Raw genomic sequence first — 20,021 nt, 5'->3', positions numbered from 1 at the left:
GATTCGATAGCTGCTTTCAACTACCTGAAAGAGGGTTCCAAAGAGGATGGATCTAGACTGTTGTCAGTGGTACCAGATGACAGAACAAGGAGTAATGGCCTAAAGTTGCAGTGTGGGAGGTTTAAGTTGGATATTAGGAAAAACTTTTTCTCTAGGAGAGTGTTGAAGCACTGGAATGGGTTACCTAGGGAGGTTTTTAAGGTCAGGCTCGACAAAGCCCTGGCTGGGATGATTTAGTTGGGAATTGGTCCTACTTTGGGTTGGTCTGGATGGACTGGATGACCTGCTGAGGTCCCTGGTTGAGGGTTGGACTGTATGACCTACTGAGGTCCCTTCCGGCCCCGATATTCTATGATTCTACAGGCTGAAAGTGTGATGCTATATGGGAGATTATTAATATTAATTATACCAATATTGTAAAATTACAAGGAATCTGACCAGATATGCCATGTAAGGTATTGGCAAAAATGTTATAATTTGCCAAGTATGATAATATTGTTTATATGTTTGTATCTCCTTTGTATCATGAGTTATAGATATGTAGGGTATATCTGTATTTCTAAACTTGTGCTGTTTCTGGGTGACACTCCAAGAGAGAATGGCATCATAGAATCATAGAAGATTAGGGTTGGAAGAGACCTCAGGAGGACATCTAGTCCAACTCTCTGCTCAAATCAGGACCAACACCAACTAAATCATCCCAGCCAGGGCTTTGTCAAGCCGGGCCTTAAAAACCTCAAAGGATGGAGATTCCACCACCTCCCTAGGTAACTCATTCCAGTGCTTCACCACCCTCCTAGTGAAATAATGTTTCCTAATATCTAACCTAGACCGTCCCCACTGCAACTTGAGACCATTGCTCCTTGTTCTGTCATCTGCCACCACTGAGAACAACCAAGCTCCCTCCTCTTTGGAACCCCCCTTCAGGTAGTTGAAAGCTGCTGTCAAATCCCCCCTCAGTCTTCTCTTCTGCGGACTAAACAAGCCCAATTCCCTCAGCCTCTCCTCGTAAGTTATGTGCCCCAATCCCACCCCCCTGCTTCATGTGCCCTAGCCCCCTGCTTGATGCCCATTAAGGGACATCAGCTGTACAACGAATCAATTGAAAGAGTCAGGGACTACACCTTTTCACTCAGCAAGACATGCAGGGGCATGCCTGTGGAGAGAACTCTATGTCCTTTCAATGCCATGTGCTATGAGTTTGTGTTTGGAACAAAGGAAGTACCAGACACATGGCAAAAGGACTATAAAGGGCAGCTGCATCATCTCCATTTTGTCTTCAATCCTGCTTCTTGTATTCATTCCTGCTTCTTTCCTCTGGAGGAACTTAGCTACAACTGAAGCTCTGAACAAGCCAGAAAACTCACCAATACTGCTAACAACCTGATACATGGACTTAGAATATGTGTATGTATGTGACTGCTTTACCATTTAACAGCTTTCTTCTTGTTCTTTCTCTTTTCTTTATAATAAACCTTTAGTTTTAGACACTAAAGGATTGCCTGGTGGCATGTTATTTTGGGTAAGATACAACCTAATATTGACCTGGTAAAGTGGCTGGCCCTTTGGGGTCAGAAGAACATTTTGTACAGTGAGAAGAGTTTTAAAATAACTTTTCAATGTACTGGATCTAGGTGCTGACTAGGAGCCAGAGAACTGGAGTGCAATAATGGGGCTGTTTGTTTTCTTTTGCTTCTTGATAACCAGTCTGGGGTTCAGAAGAACAGTTTGGGACTTCAGTGTTACCCACCATTCTTGGGAGTATCTGCTCTCCTTTTCGCAGCCTGCCCTGACCTTGGCATTTCCAGTTTGGGCTACCCCAGGCACTCCAGGTTACAGAATGAACCACTATGGTCACCTAGTCTGACTCCTGAATACACAGGCCATAGAACTTAAATGACTTCCATGGGGCTACTCAAATATTTAAAGTTAAATAGTTGCTTAAATGCTTTGCTGGACTGTGGTCAGAGTGCTCAGCATCTAGCAGGATTGAGCCATAGGAGAAGCAAGGTGAAAAAGGAAATGCAATGGGGACTTAAAGAAGTAGAGAGAGGAATTGTATTGGGAGTGGAATGGAACTAAAAGGGAGGAGGAAGAGTAATTAAGAATCAGAAAGTAAAGAAGTGGGAAAAGGAGGACAAGAGAACATTAATTGGATTGCAAAGAAAGAAAGGCAAAAGAAACACACAGAAGGAAACAAGAAATTAAAGGAAATAAAAAGAAAAAAGACAGTAAAAATATATCTTGCTTTGGTACTGGTAGTGATAAAGGGAGCTAACAATGGAAGGTCATATAAAGGGTTAATATGTTTTGCTTCTTTAAGAAAAGGATCTGTTTACATATTTCTTAGAAAAATACAATGTTCCAGGGTAAAAAGTGCCAAAAAGCAATACATTTGACATAGAAAAAAATATGAATACTTTTCATTAAGAAAACAATCTCACCTAGATTTGAAATATTTGAAATACATTTGAAATATAACGGAGCACTTTATTCACTAAATTACATACAATCTGGTTATCTATGGGTAAGTACAGGTGTTAAATTTGCCACCCAGGGCACACATAATGTTGCATGAATGCAATAACACGAAGTGTCATACGAATGCAACTTGAAACTAATTTGGGCATGTGGGGGAACAAAACAAAAGCTACTACTGCTGGTACCACCATTCCCCGCCACCTACACAGGTCCACACTAGGATCCCAACCCTGCAATGAGATGCTTGTAGGTACACCTCTGTGTTCATGCAGAACCCCAATGACATCAACTGAAGTCAGTGGGATTAGTCATATGCTTAAATTTAAGCATGTGTGGTTGCAGGATCAGGGCCTAAGGTACTGCCTTGACAATACCAAAGATTGTATTTTTTTGTATGTTTGTACAGACCTATCACTAACAGACAGGTGCCCTGTACAAAAATACAAAAAAATACAATCTTTGGTGTGTGTGTGTGTATATATAATTATTATACCTCTTATCGACTTCCACCTCTCACCCCTATGGTGTATGTGCTCATCAACTCGGCGTCCTCTTCCAGAGGCCTGGGAGTTTAGGCGTTCTGCCGCAGTTCTAGCTGTTACTAACACGCATTTCTGGACGAGCAGGCTCTGATGTTTATTCCTGGGATCTGTTGGGCCCCACCAGCTTAGGCAGTCACAGCCCGGTGTCCTACCCCACTGGTTCACTTTGGCCTTCACTTCCACATCCTCTACGGAGTCTCTTTCAGGCCTGGTCTCTCCCTTTTATATTGCCTTCTTCCTGATGTTGCTGTCCTATGGCACTGCCTATACCTATCACCACCGCTGTGCTTCTCGTCCTTGTCTATTACCATCATGTCTGGTTGACTTGCCGTCCTGCCTGTCCGCCTGCGATCTTGGCAGTCCACAGAATCTTAGCCTGCTTTTCTCCACAACCTGTCTGTGGATCTCTTCATCTGTCTTGGAGGCCTCCCATCGCTGTGCAGATGTTTCCTTGTACACATGCCAGCCCTTGGTTGTGCGTCTCGTGTATGCTGTTCCTGCTGCATCTTCAATCCTGCACTATGTGTTGGCTGTCTCTGGGCCTCTCTGCACCGTATGCCACCTTGGGTCCTCTCTAGTGTTGGTAGACACCTGCTTCAATGGATCTGCGTGCTCAGTGCCTGTTCCTGTGCTGCTTGATCCAGTGCCTCAGTGCTGCTTTTAGTCCAGCCCTTTCCGCCCCTGGTAGGATTTCCCAATGTCAGCCACCTCCGCTATGTGTGCTTACTTCCATGCGGTCTTGTTCTTGCCATGGCATCTTCTGCTGGTCTTCTTCTCTCTCGGTGCTGCTCAGGCCTTCTCTCCGCGCAGCTCTCTTTGGGGCTCTTCACATGTGTATCCTGGATGTTCGGTTCATCCAGGCAGTGGCTTTGCGCTCAGCAAGCCCGCCCGCCTTCTTTCCGGCTGGTATACAGTCTCTGGGTGTTGGCTTGGGGTGGACCTCCGTGCATTGTGAGGAGCTTCCGGGTTTTCACATCGGCAGCCTCCATGTCCTCCTTTGCGCAGCTCACTATTCCGGCAGGTTCTGATGACTGCGGGCGTATCCGTTGATGGCTGGATCTTGGTCCCTGAGCTGGCTCTTCAGGCCTGTCTTATCCTTTCGTGTACTTGGATTTGCTGTTTTCCTGCCCTCTATCTTAGTGGTTTCCATGTGACTGTGGCGAAGGTACGTTAGCTGTGGGTCTGTGTATCGGCTATGTGGCCGCTGTAGTTCACCCCTGTCTTGACTCCCTCTTTCACTCCTCCGGCCACACTTCTCCAGTCGAATGACATCCGATATCCTCACTGTAGAATCGCGTCAGGTGGATTAGCGAGTTGATGCTGTCTGTTCATTCTTAGCATAGCAGATTGGTCATCCATGTAGAGGAGGTGGCTGTGGTAGTTCCCTCCTGACCCTGTACCGGTATCCAGTGCTTGTGTTATCTGGCTGAGGGGTTTAAGCCTATGGCACAGCAGCGGGGGACAGTGCATCACCTTGGTTTAATGCCACACTTGATGGCCATTGTGCAAGCTGCTTTGAGTTGTCATCATGTCCCATTGAGTTCTAGGAAGGTCCTTGTTCCTGTGACTTTGTATAGCGCCCGACATTCACAGATCCATGTGTGCGGCCTTGAGTCGCTTAGGCTTTCCTGTGTCAATCCAGGCTGTGCTCAGTTGGTTCTGTCTAGACCTGAGTCTTGGGCGACTGCTCTATCTATGCGCACACGGGTGTTTTGAGCTGGTGTTGTTCCCAATGCCCTTCTGAGCTGTGTTCATGTTACTGGCCCATGTGGGTCCTGTAGCTTGGCAGCTATGGATGCCTGATAGGACTTTTCATGTGTGGGGAGGCAGGTTATTGGCCGGTTCTGTGCCCTTGCAGGGGTCTTTCCTGATCGAGCTGTTCTTCCTTGTGTTAGCCAGTTTTTGGGTGGGAGCCTGCTGCTAGCAGCTGGTTCCATCTGTGCTGCTAGGCGTTCTGTGCTGTGTTAGTTTCTTTAGCCAGTAGGTGTGGATATGTCTGGTCCAGGTGCTGTCCAGCTCTTCCTGTTTCTTGACCGTGCCTGCGATTTCTCATCTGCTTGATGGTGACTGGTTTGTTCTAGGAGACTGCTGTGCTCGTTTCTCAGGTCCTGCAGCCACTTTGCACTGGTGTTATGAGTCTTCCTTTTCTCCCATATGTTCTTCCAGTACTGTTCCGTTTCTGCTGCTCTTGTGGTGTTGCACTGCAGTTGGGAGTACACCTTGGGTGGTTCTTTGGGGAACAGGTATTTACTTTTTTGGCCCTTGCTTCTCTGTGTCCATCTTCTAGCCTCGGTAGCTAGTGCTGTGAGCCTTTGTTGCAGTCTCTAGGGCTTCAGATGGAGTCAGGCCCTTGTTTTTTTCCGTAGCCATGTCTTCTTAATCTCTACACCCTTCTGTAGTTCCATCCGCTGACTAACTTCTCTCCGAGTCCTTGATCTTATCCTCTCAACCTCATTTTCAGGGGAGGGTCTTGTTGTTCTTCTTGATCATGTGCCCAGCATCTCCAGGATTACCAGAGGCTTGTCGCATATCCGGTTCATTGGTGAGTTATGGTGGTAGTAGGGATTGTCATGAGGGCTCTATTGGCTTCTAACATACTATCTGATGGTTCTTCTCCACTGAGCCTTGGTATCAGTCTCAAGGATTGCTGTAGCTAGTTTCTGCTCTGATCTTAGCCTCGTATCAGCTGCTGTGCTCTGCAATGGAGGGGGTAGCAGGGTGTTTCAGCTTCAGGGTGTGGGCTGCCTCACTTGTTCTTCCACGGTCTTCTTGAGCGGGGTGTAATGTGGAGTTGGTCTATCCTAAGCTGTGAGAGCCGTTCCTCTTTTACTATGTTGAAGCATTGGGTAACTAGCTGTTTCTCAGTAAGTGTGGATGTAGGTCTTTTGTTCATCCACAGTCCCCTACACATCCCCTCTCATTAGGTCCTGTTTGTAGTAGCATTCACTCAATTCAGGTTTCTCTTGTCCGTCCTGAATTGGTTTCTGTTCCAGTAACCCACTTATCATCAGATTGTCCTGGTTCCTCAACATCTGGCGCAGACCTTGTTAATCCAGGCAACGTCCGAGCTGGCATGACTCTCCTAGTTCATGGCACTCTCATATTTTGAGGTAGGCAGGTGAAGCGTTAGGGGGTCTTTTGCCCAAGGACCCCTACTGGAAAGTTGGGTACCAACCAGGATTTGAACCCCAGTCTTTCGTATCAAAGGGCAGCGCTCTTAACCACTACGCTATCCAGTTGCTATTATATATATATATATAATACATAAAAAGTAAACTAAAACCAAAATGCAGGTGAAATATTTAGTTTATGTTGAAGAAGTAAAAAACATTTCAATTCTGTTTGTATATTCATTAACATTTGTTATAATGTAGATATTGACATAAACTAGGTAACACAATCACTGAAAGTTATGGCCTTTATATTAATTTTAAAATAAGTCAATTTTTCCTTTCATCTAGTTCTCATTAGATTTCCGTTGCATTAATGAAGTAGTATGATTAGACTCTCTAAAGTTGATAAGAAAGCACCTTCAAATTCTCATTAAGGGTAAATTCCCATTCGTATTAACAAAAATTGTTTAGTGGATAGTGAATCTCTATTATATTTCAAGGGTACTGAGTACAAATTCTGTATTTTTTTTAAACCCTTTTATTTTTTTTCTCTTGGGTCATGTATAAACTAGAAAAATAGGTTATATTTAAGAATATGTTTCTAAACACTAAAATAGAGGAGGGATCCTCAGGTTGACCAGGACCAGCTAACACATTTTTAAAGGTTTTCAACTCTGTCAGTGTTTAAAACACATTGTTTAAGGTGCTAACCAATCCATTTTTAAACTCAACCTATTTTCCTAGTCTAGGCATGACAGTGTCAAACAGATTGATAAAGATCATTAAATGCTAAAGATGTAGCAATCAAAATGTTAAAGCACTTCATGTTGAAGAAGCTAACACATATAAGATTAAGTCTATTTTCATGAAATTTTGCCTCAGATAAGGTTGGTAAACTTTTAGGTATAAGGATTCTAGGCATGCTTGTCACATGAAAATTAAGGGCCCAAACTGGCAGTCCTTGTAGAACATAAGAATGACCATACTGGGCAGACCAACAGTCCATCTAGCCCAGTATCCTGTCTTCCAACAGTGGCTGGTGCCAGATGCTTCAGTGAGAGTGAACAGAACAGAGCAATTTATTGAGTTATCCATCCCCTGTTGCCCAGTCCCAGATTTTAGCAATCAGAAGTTCAGGGACACACAGAGCATAGGGTTGCATCCCTGACCACCTTGGCTAATTGCCATTGATGGACTTACTTCATGAACTTATCTAATTCTTTGTTGAATTGAGTTATACTTTTGGCCTTTACAGCATCCCCTGGCAATGAGTTCCAGAGGTTGAATGTGCATCGTGTGAAGTAATACTTCCTTTTGTTTACTGTAAATCTGCTGCCTATGAATTTCATTGGATGACCCCTGGTTTGTGTGTTAGGTAAAGCGGTAGATAACACTTCCCTATTCAGTTTCTCCAAATCATTTGTGATTTTATTGACCTCTATCATATTCCTCTTTAGTCATTTCTCTTCTAAAATGAGAAATCTTTTTAATCTCTCCTCACATGAAAGCTGTTTCATATTCCTAATAATTTTTGTTGCCCATCTCTGTGTCTTTTCCAACTCTAATGCATGTTTTTGAGATGGGGTGACCAGAACTGCATGCACTATTCCTGGTGTGAGCATATCATGGGTTTATAGAGTGGCATTATGATATTTTCCATCTTATTATCTATCCCTTTCCTAATGGCTCCTAACATTGCTAGCTGTTTTGACTGCCGCTGCACATTAAGCAGACGTTTTCAGAGAACTATCCACGATGACTCTAAGATCTCTTTCCTGAGGGATAACAGCTAATTTAGATCCCTTAGTGACAATTTATTCAAGACCCAAAGGGCTGCTCCTGGTGTTTCACTAATGTCACTAGGTTGTGCTATCTAGAACAACAATGGTAGAAAGGAAGAGTCATTTAAAGGGAGAAGTTTAATAAAGATGATCAGGATGCACTTTTCAGTTAAGTCTTCAACATGTATGTTTGTGAAAGAGGAGGGTCAAACTGGTCCTTAATTTATTCTTGTTCATCTTGACTATTTAAATAGCAAACCCTTTTCCAACATAGCTAGAATTGTATGTATCTTTTTGCTTACATGCTAGAACATGGAGAAGGAATAGCTCAGTGGTTTGAGCGTTAGCCTACCAAACCCAGGGTTGTGAGCTCAATCTCTAAAGAGGCCACTTAGAGATCTGGGGCAAAAGCAGTGCTTATTCCTGCTGGTGAAGGCAGGGAGCTGGACTTGATGACCTTTTCAAGGTCCCTTCCAGCTCTATGAGATAGGTATATCTCCATTATTAACTTTTTTCTTTTTTTAAATAATTGTGAATTCTTTGTGGTCAGATATATTATGATCTTACACTATGTAGACATCAGCCAGAAGTGGAACCTTGATTTTGAAACTCTTCAAACTTTGATGGAGGGAGGAGTAAAATCACTAGATTTTAACCAAACCCTACAGTTCTGGTTCCAGATAAAGATCCAAAACTTGAAGAATAGGTGTTTGTACTCTAGTACACCATCGTCCCTTTTGGGCTATATGGGGACCAAGCCACATTCCAGCACCTCATGGATAAGCCGCTGTGCCCCCATACTAGTTATGCAGCTGGTGTATCCATATGCCAGACTGGGGAACCCACTTGGAGAAAGTTGAGGCAGTATGCACCTTAAGGTGGTCTGGCCTCATTGCTAATCCCGCTAAATGCGCCATAGGACTCGCAGAGGCTGGGTACCTGGGATATGTTGTAGGAAAGGGTATAGTGAAGCCCCAAACTAATAAGCTAGAGGCAATTCAAAACTGGCCCTGACCGACCCAAAAGAAGCAGGTCCGTGCATTCCTAGGCGTGGTAGGATACTCCTGACGTTTTATTCCCCACTTCGCCAGTCGGGCACGTCCTCTAATGGACCTGGTGAAGGCCCGAGGTCCAGACATGGTGAAGTGGACCGACGTTGCAGAGGGGGCATTCACAGACCTTTGGACAGCCCTCTGTAATGACCCCATACTCATAGCCCCAGACTTTACCAAGGAATTTATTTTACAAACAGATGCTTCTGAGGTGGGGTGGGGTCGGTTCTGTCACAAATGATTGGAGAAGAACACCCAATTCTCTACCTAAGTAGAAAGCTGCTCCGAAGAGAACAGAAGTATGCAGTAGTCGAGAGAGAATGCCTTGCTGTCAAATGGGCCATGGAGATACTGCCTTATTACCTCTTAGGCCAGCGATTTACTCTTGTGACGTACCATGTACCCCTCCAGTGGATGCAGAGAAAAAAGGAAAAGAATGCAAGGATCACCAGGTGGTTCTTATCCCTCCAACCATTCCAGTTCCGCAATATGGCACAGAGTTGGATGCCACACGGCAACGTTGATGGTCTATCATGAGCACAGTGCCTGGTGTCCCAAGTTGCCCAACCCTATGGTGTTGAGCAGAGGCGGGGGATATGTGATGGGGCAAGGCCAGATGGCTACAGTAGTGAGGAACAGGTATGTTAGCCTCAGGCTAAACAAATCCCTGGTATCGTGGTAATCAAATGGCAGTTGCTCCAGGTTAATCAAGACACCTAGGGCCGATTAAGATCTTTGTAGAAGGCAGTGGAGATAGCTACGTTGATTGGGACACCTGAAACCAATCAAGGACTGACTGGAACTAGTTAAAAGCCTCCCAGTTAGTCAGTGAGGTGCACGTGTGAGGAACTGGGAGCAAGAGGCACAAGGAGCTGAGAGTGAGAGTGTGTGCTCCTGGAGGATTGAGGAGTACAAGCATTATCAGACACCAGGAGGAAGGTCCTGTGGTGAGGATAAAGGTGTTTGGAGGAGGCCATGGGGAAGTAGTCCAGGGAATTGTAGCTGTCATGCAGCTGTTACAGGAGGCACTACAGACAGCTATCCACAGGGCCCTGGGCTGGAACCCAGAGTAGAGGGCAGGTCCAGGTTCCCCGCAAACCTCCCAACTCCTGATCAGACACAGGAGGAGTTGACCCAGACTGTGGGTTCCACCAGAGGGGAAGATCACTGAGGTGAGCAAATCCACCATTAAGCACAGGACCCACCAAGGTATAGGAGGAACTTTGTCACAATTGTTTATTTTAAAAATTGTTTTATTTTAAGCATCCCAAGCCCCCTCCCACACCCCGTCCTGCATCCCAACCCCTTGACCCAGCCAGGAGCCAGAAGCCAGCACCCAAATTTACTACCAGCGTCTGCACCCAAACTCTCTCCCAGAACTTGCACCCCAAACCCCCACCTGCAATCCAACCCCCGTCCCAGCCCAGAGCCCGCACCCAGCATCCAAACTCCATCCCAGAGTCCACACCTCTCCCGTACCCAAACTTCCTCCCAGAGCCTGCACTCCAAACCCTCTCCGGCACCCAAACTCCCTTTCAGAGCCTTAGGCATGTGAGTGGGGAGGTAAGACTTGGACCCATTCTAGGCACCACCAAATATTATACAAACCCGCTGCCCCTGGCCAGTGCCACACGTGAGGGACCCAGTGAGGCACTATCCGTCGGTGATGGGTGCCGCTCTGGTTGTTCCATCAGAGCTGGGTCCAGTCGGTTGCGCACATTGCCTCCTCCATTAGAAAATTATGGAGGTGAAGTTCACAAGCTGCTCAGGTCCAAGATGGAAATGAGCAGCAGATGGAACAGTGGGAAACAATGTTGGCTTCACCCAGGCAGTACAGGCAATGAGTGTGTTAGTCACCCACTGAAAAGGAGTGAGGGCACGAAGCACAGTTCTTGAAACTGGCTTGTTGGGGCATAGTCAGGGACGGTGAGTTGTATGGGCCTGTAGTGCCCGGGCTCCAGAAATATTCAGGGCCGGGGGCCCTGCTCCACCAATGTTTGGAGCTGGATCTCTCCCCAGACCTTGCCTGGAGTGGGTCCCCGGCCCACGCCTTGCCCCCCCCCCCGTGCCCCTTCCTCGGGCTCCAGAGCGTCCCCCCGAGTGTCCCTGCCTGAATGAAAGCGATGCCTCTCCCTTGCCTGCCTGTGCTGCCAGCTGCTGCTGCTGCTGCACCTCAGGAGGGGGAGGACGGGAGCAGGCGCACACATGCTTGGCAGCCCCCCCCCGCACCCACCAGGAGGAGATGCTGAGGGGGTTTCTGGTGGGAGACCTCACTCATCTCAGCTGCTGGGGCTTTGGTGAGTGTTTGACCCTGTGATCCACCCCCTGCCCCAGCAGCTATCACTCCTGCCCCACGCTGGGCAAGGGGCAGCCCCATCCCCATCCCCAGTTAGGCAATGGTGAGGGGCAGCAGGCTGCAGCAGGGAAGAAAGGAAGCCACATGTGATGGCAGTCCCCTCCCACCCAGCACCCACCCACCCTCTCCCTCTCAGAGCTGGCACCCTCACCCGTTTCCCACACACTCCTCCAGCCCCCAAACTCCCTCTCAGAGCCTGCACCCCCAGCCAAGATCCTGCACCTAAACTCCATCCCAAAGCCTGTACCCCCACCCCCATCCCACACATCACCTCCTGCACCTAAACTCCCTCCCAGAGCCTGCACTCAAACTCCCTCCTACACCCCCACCCCAGCCCAGAGCCTACACCCAAACTCCATTCCACAGCCAGCACCCCCTCCCACACCCAAACTCCCTCCCAGAGCCTGCAACCCCATCCCCTTCCCACACACCCTCTCCTGCCCCCAAACTCTCTCCAAGAACTTGCACCCCTCACCCCCCCACCCCTTGCCCCAGCCCAGAGCCTATACCCAAACTCCATCCCAGAGCCTGCACCCCAGACTCCATTCCAGAGCCCAACCTCTCAATCATCCTACACCCCAATCCCCTGCCCCAGCCCAGGGCCTGCACCCCAGACCTCCTCCAGCCACCCAAACTCCCTCGCAGAGCCTTAGGCAGGTGGGGGATGGAGTTTGGGGCAGGGGTGGGCTCTGGGCATTCTGGGCACCAACAAAATTTCTACAAACCTGCTGCCCCTGGGTATAATCCCAGGGCTGGGAAGGAGGAGAAGTTCCTGATAGGGAAAAAAAGCTCAAGGGAGAGCCTAACTAACTCCTATGAACGGACAACTATCTAACTAGAAAGAACTATGTACAATGAAAGGCAAATGCAGTACTCTTAGCTGGCTAAGAGCACAGAGGAACAGAGGGTTCCGACTCTGGAGTGGGGTCAACGCACACAGCCTCTTAAAACCTCTGAGTGTCATGTGATCAATGCACGATTCACATGTGAGTCAACGGAAACTACTATAAACAGTTTTGGCTCCAGTGCATGGTGTGCATAGGCACCTGCATTTGGAATCCACGTAGACAGCAGCACGTGAAGAATAATAATCCATTTTCAGGGCAAAAAAAAAGTCCGTGTATTTGATTTCCATACACAATCCTGCTCTTTTCAAACAGCCTATGTGAAATTGATCTTAATTATAAAAATGTCCTTTCATCTAAAAGAGAAATTTTTTAGACTAAATGACTAATTTTAATAATTTATTCTGATGTGTGTGGGTTGTTGCTTACCTGAAAAATCCAGTGCACATACTCCTCTTTGGTGCTGGCCTTTCAGCAATGATAAACATTTTAGCGTCTGTGTGTCCCACACATGAATAGCAGCATCTCTTCCAACCTAAATTAGAATGCTAATCTTAATAGCTGTTCATAAACTACTATAACAATATTTAACAATTCTGCATCTTCAAAACACTTTAGAAGCATTAACCTTTGCACTCATTAGATCTTATCTTCACCAAGAACTGCTCTCTCTCCAATTTCTCCATCTCTGACATCCACATCCCTGATCACCACTAGATCTCCCTTACTACCACTTACCTGCCCCCTCAGCCTTGCCCAGAAACCTCATCCTTCTGTGATTTCCTACCCATCAACATTCAGAACTTCTCTTTCACTCTCAGTGCCCTCTTCCTCACCTTCTCTTATGGTGGATATCCCACAATCATACAGACTTCTTCCACTAATTCACTTTTCTGTTTTGCCATCGTTTTAGCCACACAGCTTCACTCAGTCCCACACCCACAACCCCAGCTATCTTTTTTTTTAAACCACCTTTGAATCTTTACTTAACCCTCCCTTTTCTCCCCCTTCCCCACCACCCCATCTCTGCACAGCCTTCAAAGGAAATGTTGAAAACAATCTGGCATAACCTCTTCCTTCTCATCTTTCCTTTTCCACTGCATACTCCCCTGCTTCCCTCCTCCTCCAGCTTCTTCCAGTCTCCTGACCTCCCTCAGCCCCTACTCTATTTTTTCCTTCCCCTTCCTGTACAAGCATGCTTTGGTCTCCACCATCTTAAAAAACAAACAAAAACCACCTCACTCATGGTAGCTTCCTTTCAAAATATCACCCAATCTCTCTTCTCTTGTTCATTTCCAAATTCCTTGAATGCACCTCCTAGAACCACTGTCTGAAGTTCCTTTCCTCCCATTCCAGCCTAGATCCTCTCCAGTCTGACTTCCAGCTTTACACTCCACAGAAGCAACATTTAACAAAGGGTCTATTGAGCACTTTGCAACCAAACAACATGGCTACATCCTTGTCCTCCTCGACCTACTGGTTAACTTTGATGCTGCTGGCCACGGTCTTTTAAAATTTCACCTTCTCTCAGCTTTTGAGACTATTCTGCCATAGTTCTCTTCCTACCACTTTAATAATATCTTCAGTGTTTTGTTTGGGGGGTCCTCCTCATATGCCCTGTAACTAATGTTGAGGGTTCAAGAAAGCTCCAGCCTTTACACTCTTCTTCCTCTGCATTCTGTCTCTGGATGATCTTATCCATAAACAAAACTTTGACTTCATATCCATTCCAGACTTGCTTTCATCTGCACAAACTTAAATCTCAGCCTGTCCTTCTGACCTCTTTGTGGATGTCCAGCCATCAATTTAAATGCAACATTCCCAAATCAGAGGTCTTATAAATTGCCCCAAAGCCTCTCCCCTCTCTCTCTTTTCCCCTCTGGACATCATCTCTAATTCAGCCCTTCTTTTAAATCCACACATCTAGGCTGAGTCTAAAATTGTGGTAAAGAATGTTTCTAAAATTTGACCTTTTCTCTCTCCCCCTCTCTCTACACCATCAAATTCTCATCTAGGCTGTTATCTTGCACCTTCTCTGCAGCAACTTCCTCCTCCTTGGCCTTAACTGCTGCACCTTTTTTCCCCTCAAGTCCATTCAAAATGCTGCTTCTAGGATTATCTTCCTGGTTCTGAGCACATTGGTCTTCTCTTTGAGTTTCTCCAATGCTTTCACTTATCTGCACATCCAACATATGCTTCTTGTTTCTATCTATAAGCCTTTTCATGACTTGGTCCCAGGCTACACAGTTGACCTAGTAATTTATATCATGATGATGATCCCTGCTTTTGGTTCTCCAACATTCCCAGTCTTTACTGCCCACCAGTCAGCTTCTCCCTAAACACCTTTGAGCTTTCCCCCATCACCACTCTTTACGAATAGGTAAAACTCAATTTCATCTTCCTCCAAATCCCCCAACACTCACCCCTGCCATGATGAGTACAAATCTCTGCCTGATGAGAATGGATAGGGAAAAAGTAAGGCTACAGCTTTGTCATGGTGGGTGAAAAAAAAAAGTCACCTTTAGTGTGATTTTCCCATTTGCCCATGATTTTTTCGGTCAGTCACTCATTCACAGCAGCAGTAGCTCTGACCCTACAAGCTGGGCCCAGCTCCCTGCTCTGGGCATTATGACCTAGTACACAGGTTGCAGTGCCACTCAGGTTTGGCCCACTCAACCTCTGTCATAGTGTGTATGGGTGGGTTGAGGGGGACGGTACTAGGCAAACCAGAGCAAACATGCCAAGTCACAATGCCCAGAACAGGGTACCAGGTGCAGGCCCACAGGACCTGCTACTGCAGGATGAGTGTGAGCAGGCTCTCACTTTTCAGAGAATCCTCCCCCTCCTAAGTGAGCCCTCCCTTCCATACCAAGTCAGGATTAGGGTTGCAGTCCTGAGGTTGAAAGTGCTGCTGTTGATGGTCCATGTCTCCTCCGCAGGGTAAGGAGGACAATATTTTTTTTAAAATCAAAAGGCAGGGAGAAGTCAAGGTAAATTTGGTAACCCATGACTTTTACTATATCTGCCATAACTGCTTCCTGATTTTTGTTTAAAAAATGCTATGACAAATCTGCAGCCCTAACAATTAGGAGTCTAATGTTACTGTTCTTGTTCATCTTATTACACCTTAGCAATATTCACAATCTTTATCTTTACACAAATTAGATTACTATATTAGCTCACCCTCCCTGGCCGCTGTCTATATGTCTTGCCATCCTGTTGTATTTTAGCATTAAGAACTAACCATCAGAAGACTCATGGGAGGTAGGGAAATATGTATTATTTTCTACATTTTACAGTGAGGAACAAAGGTTCAGAGTGAATAAGCAACTTTCCAAATGCCAAAATAGGAGACTCTAATTTCTGTTTTTTAGGAATACTGTAACAATGTCACAATCATTGTTTCCACTACTGCTTTCCCTAGCAGTTAGGCAATGACACGGGTGGCAAAACATTTAGTCTGTGATTTTCAAAGCAGAAAAATGCCTCTCTTTATGACAAAGGTACACAAAACTGTTTTGCATTTCTCAAATATGGTTTGTGATAGAGAATCCCTTAATTTGTTTTGTCATGACCAACACTCCTATATACACACCTGTCCAGTAGCAACATAGTCTTTCATTGGATGGATGGTCAGGCTGAGGATGTCATCATCATGACCAAGATATAGTCTTTGGGTGTGTTGTTGCCTACTGTATACAATGGCAACAGCAGCAATATGGTAAACAACCTCTCCACTTTGTGCGTAGAACAAATTATTTCGACAGTCATAACCTCGGTAACTGAAATAAATAAAAAGCAAAGGAAGTTTAATATGCCACCAAAAATATCCAGGTACTGTGGGGGAAAACAATCTAACTGCAAATGACTTACCTGAGCTAGACCCAAAATATCATAATATACAGGCTGACTACAACCACTTAAATGTCTTATATTACATTCATAATTGTTAACAATTAGAGCTGTGTAAAACTCTATGGTTTTCTTTGCACTAGTTAAGTATACATTTTTTTCTGCATTCAAAGAGTTACCCCTCAAGTTTCATTTTGATTTTGGGGATTAATTGAACCAAAAACTCATCCAAAACTGTCAAGGTTCACCTGATTTTGCATCAAAATCATGAGAAAACCATGACTGGTTCTGCTTTGAGCAGGGGGTTGGACTAGATGACCTTGTGAGGTCCCTTCCAACCCTGATATTCTATGATTCTAAAAAACAGAGTTCCTATGGTCTAGATGAGACATCATAAATTAGCTCAAGTTCATACAAAATTATGCTCAGGAAAGTTTTGCATGCTTTTGTGCTGCAAATGTACACATATTTCTACTAATTACAACAACCATAGCCAATGGACCTAATGACAGCTCCAGGAAATACCAGGGGAAAATCAACTGTGAGTTGAAAAGGTGATTTAAAAAAAAAAAAAGGTAATGCTTGGTCATTACTTAGGTACATCTTTATATCCTCCTCCCTAACAATCACAATTGAAAGAAATAGAAATGTATAGGTGATATTCCCATTTTTATCACAATACCGGTAAGCACAGTAATTTATCTGTGGGTAAGCAGTGGAAAATGTTACATCAAATACTTTACCTCAAATTAATCAAAATGTGTTTAAGAGTATTTATTTAAGCACCGTGCTATTCAGTGGAACCTGTGGCTTACAAAAAAGAAGTCCAAGAACCTTTACTTAGTAGTTACAATACCCATGTACAAACTGCAGTTTTAAGCTGTCCTCAGGAGCTCTCTCTCTTTTAAGGAAGGGCACTGAATGGTTTTTCTCTTTACTTTGTTGTTTCAGCTGAGGTAGATCTTCTTTGTAAACCTAAAGAATAAGTTACACTTAATTATACATCTCAAGTGTATTGAATATAAATAGACACTGACCAGTTCCTTAAATAATAATAATGAAGAATATTAGTTATACGTCAGTGTGCTCAACAATGTACAAGACATAGAAGAAGTCATGATCCCTGCCCTAAAGAGAGGAAGAGGATCTCCACTTGTGGTATATGATATTAATGGAAGATCAGAAAAAAGTCATTGCTATTCAGGAAGTTTCATGTATCACATACTACTTTGTGAACAGGATTTTTAATACCAATACTCTAAATTTCTTTTTCCAAATTAATACATGTATTCAAACCTGTACATAATAATGAAATAATTCCATCAAGAAATTCTGGCAATATACACAAAAAGCACACTACTTAAGTGATTTGCAAATGTCAACAGAATCCTGAGATGGAATTACAGTCTTAATATATATACCAGAGATACAAAATATTATACATATAAATCAGTTAGAGATGCTGAAACATTGTGGAACTGCTAGAGACGTTTGAAGCCACTTAGAGGTTATGACATCAATTAAATCCACTACAAGGCTGAAATATAGCTTTAAATTTTTCCTTTTTTTCATACATCTCTTCATCTCTTGCAACAAAAGTTATTTCCACACTATTTCTGACCTAATTGCAACCCAGGGGTGCTGAAAACCTCATAAGAATGTCTGATCTGGAAATGTTACCACACAGAGGTTCAGATAAGCATCTGAAATTCAGATGCCTATACAAACACAACCTCTAGACATTTTGCCTGTCACTAGCATACACTGTTCACACACTCTTTTCATCTGGTTTCAAACACCATCTTCAAAAACTTTTAAAGGATGTAACCTGTAAATAAGTCCACTCACTATTAGGGCTCCCCTCCTAGCCAGGCATGACATAGCAATTCTCTCGCTACTCTAGTACTGCCCTGCCAATGGTTGCTCTGGCACTGTGGTGGCTTCTCTTCCAGTAACTTGGCCCTTCTTAAGTCCACCCCTTTCAGAGTCACGACTGTCTGAACAAAAAGTCCCAAAATGTCTTTAACATAACCAAAATTCTTCCACCTTCTCTGGGGCTAATCATCTGCCTATCTTCAGGGCACAAATTAGCTACTCTGTAGCTCCCCCATCCTGGGCTCAATAATCCTTGTGAAGGGTTCATAGGTGAACCCAGCTCCACCTCTGGGTTTTGACTTAAGGCCATGTACTCATAGACTTTAAGGTCAGAAGGAACCATTATGATCTTCTAGTTTTACCTCCTGCACAACACAGGCCACAGAATCTCACCCACCCACTCCTGTACAAACCCCTGACCTATGTCTGAGCTACTGAAGTCCTCAACTTGTGGTTTAAAGACTTCGAGGTGCACAGAATCTTCCAGCAAGTGACCCGTGCCCCATGTTGCAGAAGAAGGCAAAAAAAAACCCAGGGCCTCTGCCAATCTGCCCTGGAGGAAAATTCCTTCCCGACCCCAAATATGGTGATCAGCTAAACCATGAGCATGTGGGCAAGACTCACCAGCCAGACACCCAGGAAAGAATTATCTGTAGTAACTCAGCTGTACTGAATAATTAGGTCTGCTCCTTTACCTGTGCTGCAGTTCTGTCTGGGCTGCTTCCTATCCAGCCTTTTCAGTTCCCCTCTGGGTCTCTCTGTCTCCTCCCTGCTTTAGTCAGGATCTCTCCCAGAGCTCCCTGCCTAGAGAGCTTTCCTTCTTAGTCTGGCTCTTCTGCCACTTCCTTCCCCAGCCAAGCTTTATCACCACTTAAGCCCAACTCTTCCTCTTTACTGCAGCCACTTTCTGCCTGATATGGGGAATTGCCTGTTCCCCTCAAGTGGGGCTCATTTTGTAATCAGTTTGGTTTAGCCCCAAGCTCTCCAGTGCATGGGGCAAGCCAGCCTGTTACACTAACAATGAAACATAAAATATTATAGGTAGCATTTTCAAGAGTGCCCAAGTAATTTAGGATCCTAAGTTCCATTTTTAGAAGTGAAAAGTAAGACGATAAGTCACTTCTGTAAATGGAACTAGGCACTTTTGAAAATTCTAGCCTATCTCTAATCTCAGCCAAAACTGTTCAGTTGTTTCCACTAATGAGGCTTGTGAAAAATGCACTCTATTACTTATAATAAAGTAATACTGGCAACTTTTTCTTTAAATATCTTTACCATCCATGATCTGGAGCAAGGATTTGAAATCTGGCATTTGTTGCAGGGATGTGCCCTTTACCATCAATTTGAAAATCTGCCAATATTTGGCCAAGCTATAAGTCTTTGAAAAATCACTGTTCACACATACTCAACAGAGACTTTTTCAGTTTTAGCAGCTAGAGCTAAAGGTGGACCTGGAGGGTGGTGGTGGTGGTGGAACTAGGTCTGGACAGGCAAAAAGAGTGGGACAAGGAGCCATAGAGTGAGGAGACTGGGGCAAACGGCAGGGTGAGGAGTAAGAGGGGAGAACTAAAATTGAATGAAGATCCTAGGGAGGGAAACAGGGAGCCAGTGTTGGGGGGTGGGCAGGGAGGAATGGGACAGACAGAGTGGACAAGGAGCCGGGAGTGGGGAACTGGGTTTGGTAAGGAGGCTTGGAGTATGAGGAGGCTAGGAGACTAAGCCTGGAAGAGGAAACTGGTAGGTGAAAAGAATGGGACTGAGATGAAAAGCCTTAAGAGTGGAAAAGAGACAGCTGGGACAGAGACATGTTGGAAAAGACAGGACAGAGCGGGTTAAGCTGGAGAGGAATGGGCAGAAGAGTTTGTGCCCACTAGAGCACACTCCCCTCTAAAGCCTTGAATAGAACCCAAGATTACTGAGTCTCATCATTCCTCTGCTGTTAGCAAACACTTGTGAAACTCACAGGCAAGGTGTGTATTTAATCACCCTCTAGTGATGATTGACATAAAGGACAGTAACCTACTGTTAAGTATCAGAGGGGTAGCCGTGTTAGTCTGGATGTGTAAAAGCAGCAGAGAACCCTGTGGCACCTTATAGACTAACAGACGTTTTGGAGCATGAGCT

The 20,021-nt window shown here is 44.9% G+C and overlaps 1 protein-coding gene across 2 annotated transcripts in view; it reads right to left on the bottom strand.

The window, feature by feature from the left end:
* EML6 (EMAP like 6) overlaps nucleotides 1-20,021 on the bottom strand; it is a 360,575-nt gene that overhangs the window by 129,275 nt on the left and 211,279 nt on the right. Inside the window, exons 14-16 of one of the 2 annotated variants that reach the window (XM_075064408.1) lie at nucleotides 16,879-16,997; nucleotides 15,766-15,952; nucleotides 12,600-12,705 (exon numbers count right to left, since the gene is read on the bottom strand). In XM_075064408.1, the coding sequence (XP_074920509.1) occupies nucleotides 12,600-12,705; nucleotides 15,766-15,952; nucleotides 16,879-16,997 (412 nt within the window). The remainder of the gene's footprint in view (nucleotides 1-12,599; nucleotides 12,706-15,765; nucleotides 15,953-16,878; nucleotides 16,998-20,021) is intronic. The other variant, XM_075064409.1, reaches the window with a different exon arrangement.

Source organism: Chelonoidis abingdonii, chromosome 3 (genome assembly GCF_003597395.2).
Source record: "Chelonoidis abingdonii isolate Lonesome George chromosome 3, CheloAbing_2.0, whole genome shotgun sequence".
Classification (NCBI taxonomy): domain Eukaryota; kingdom Metazoa; phylum Chordata; order Testudines; family Testudinidae; genus Chelonoidis; species Chelonoidis abingdonii.
The sequence above is the reverse complement of the archived record's forward strand: the minus strand, read 5'-3'. Positions and strand labels throughout refer to the sequence as shown.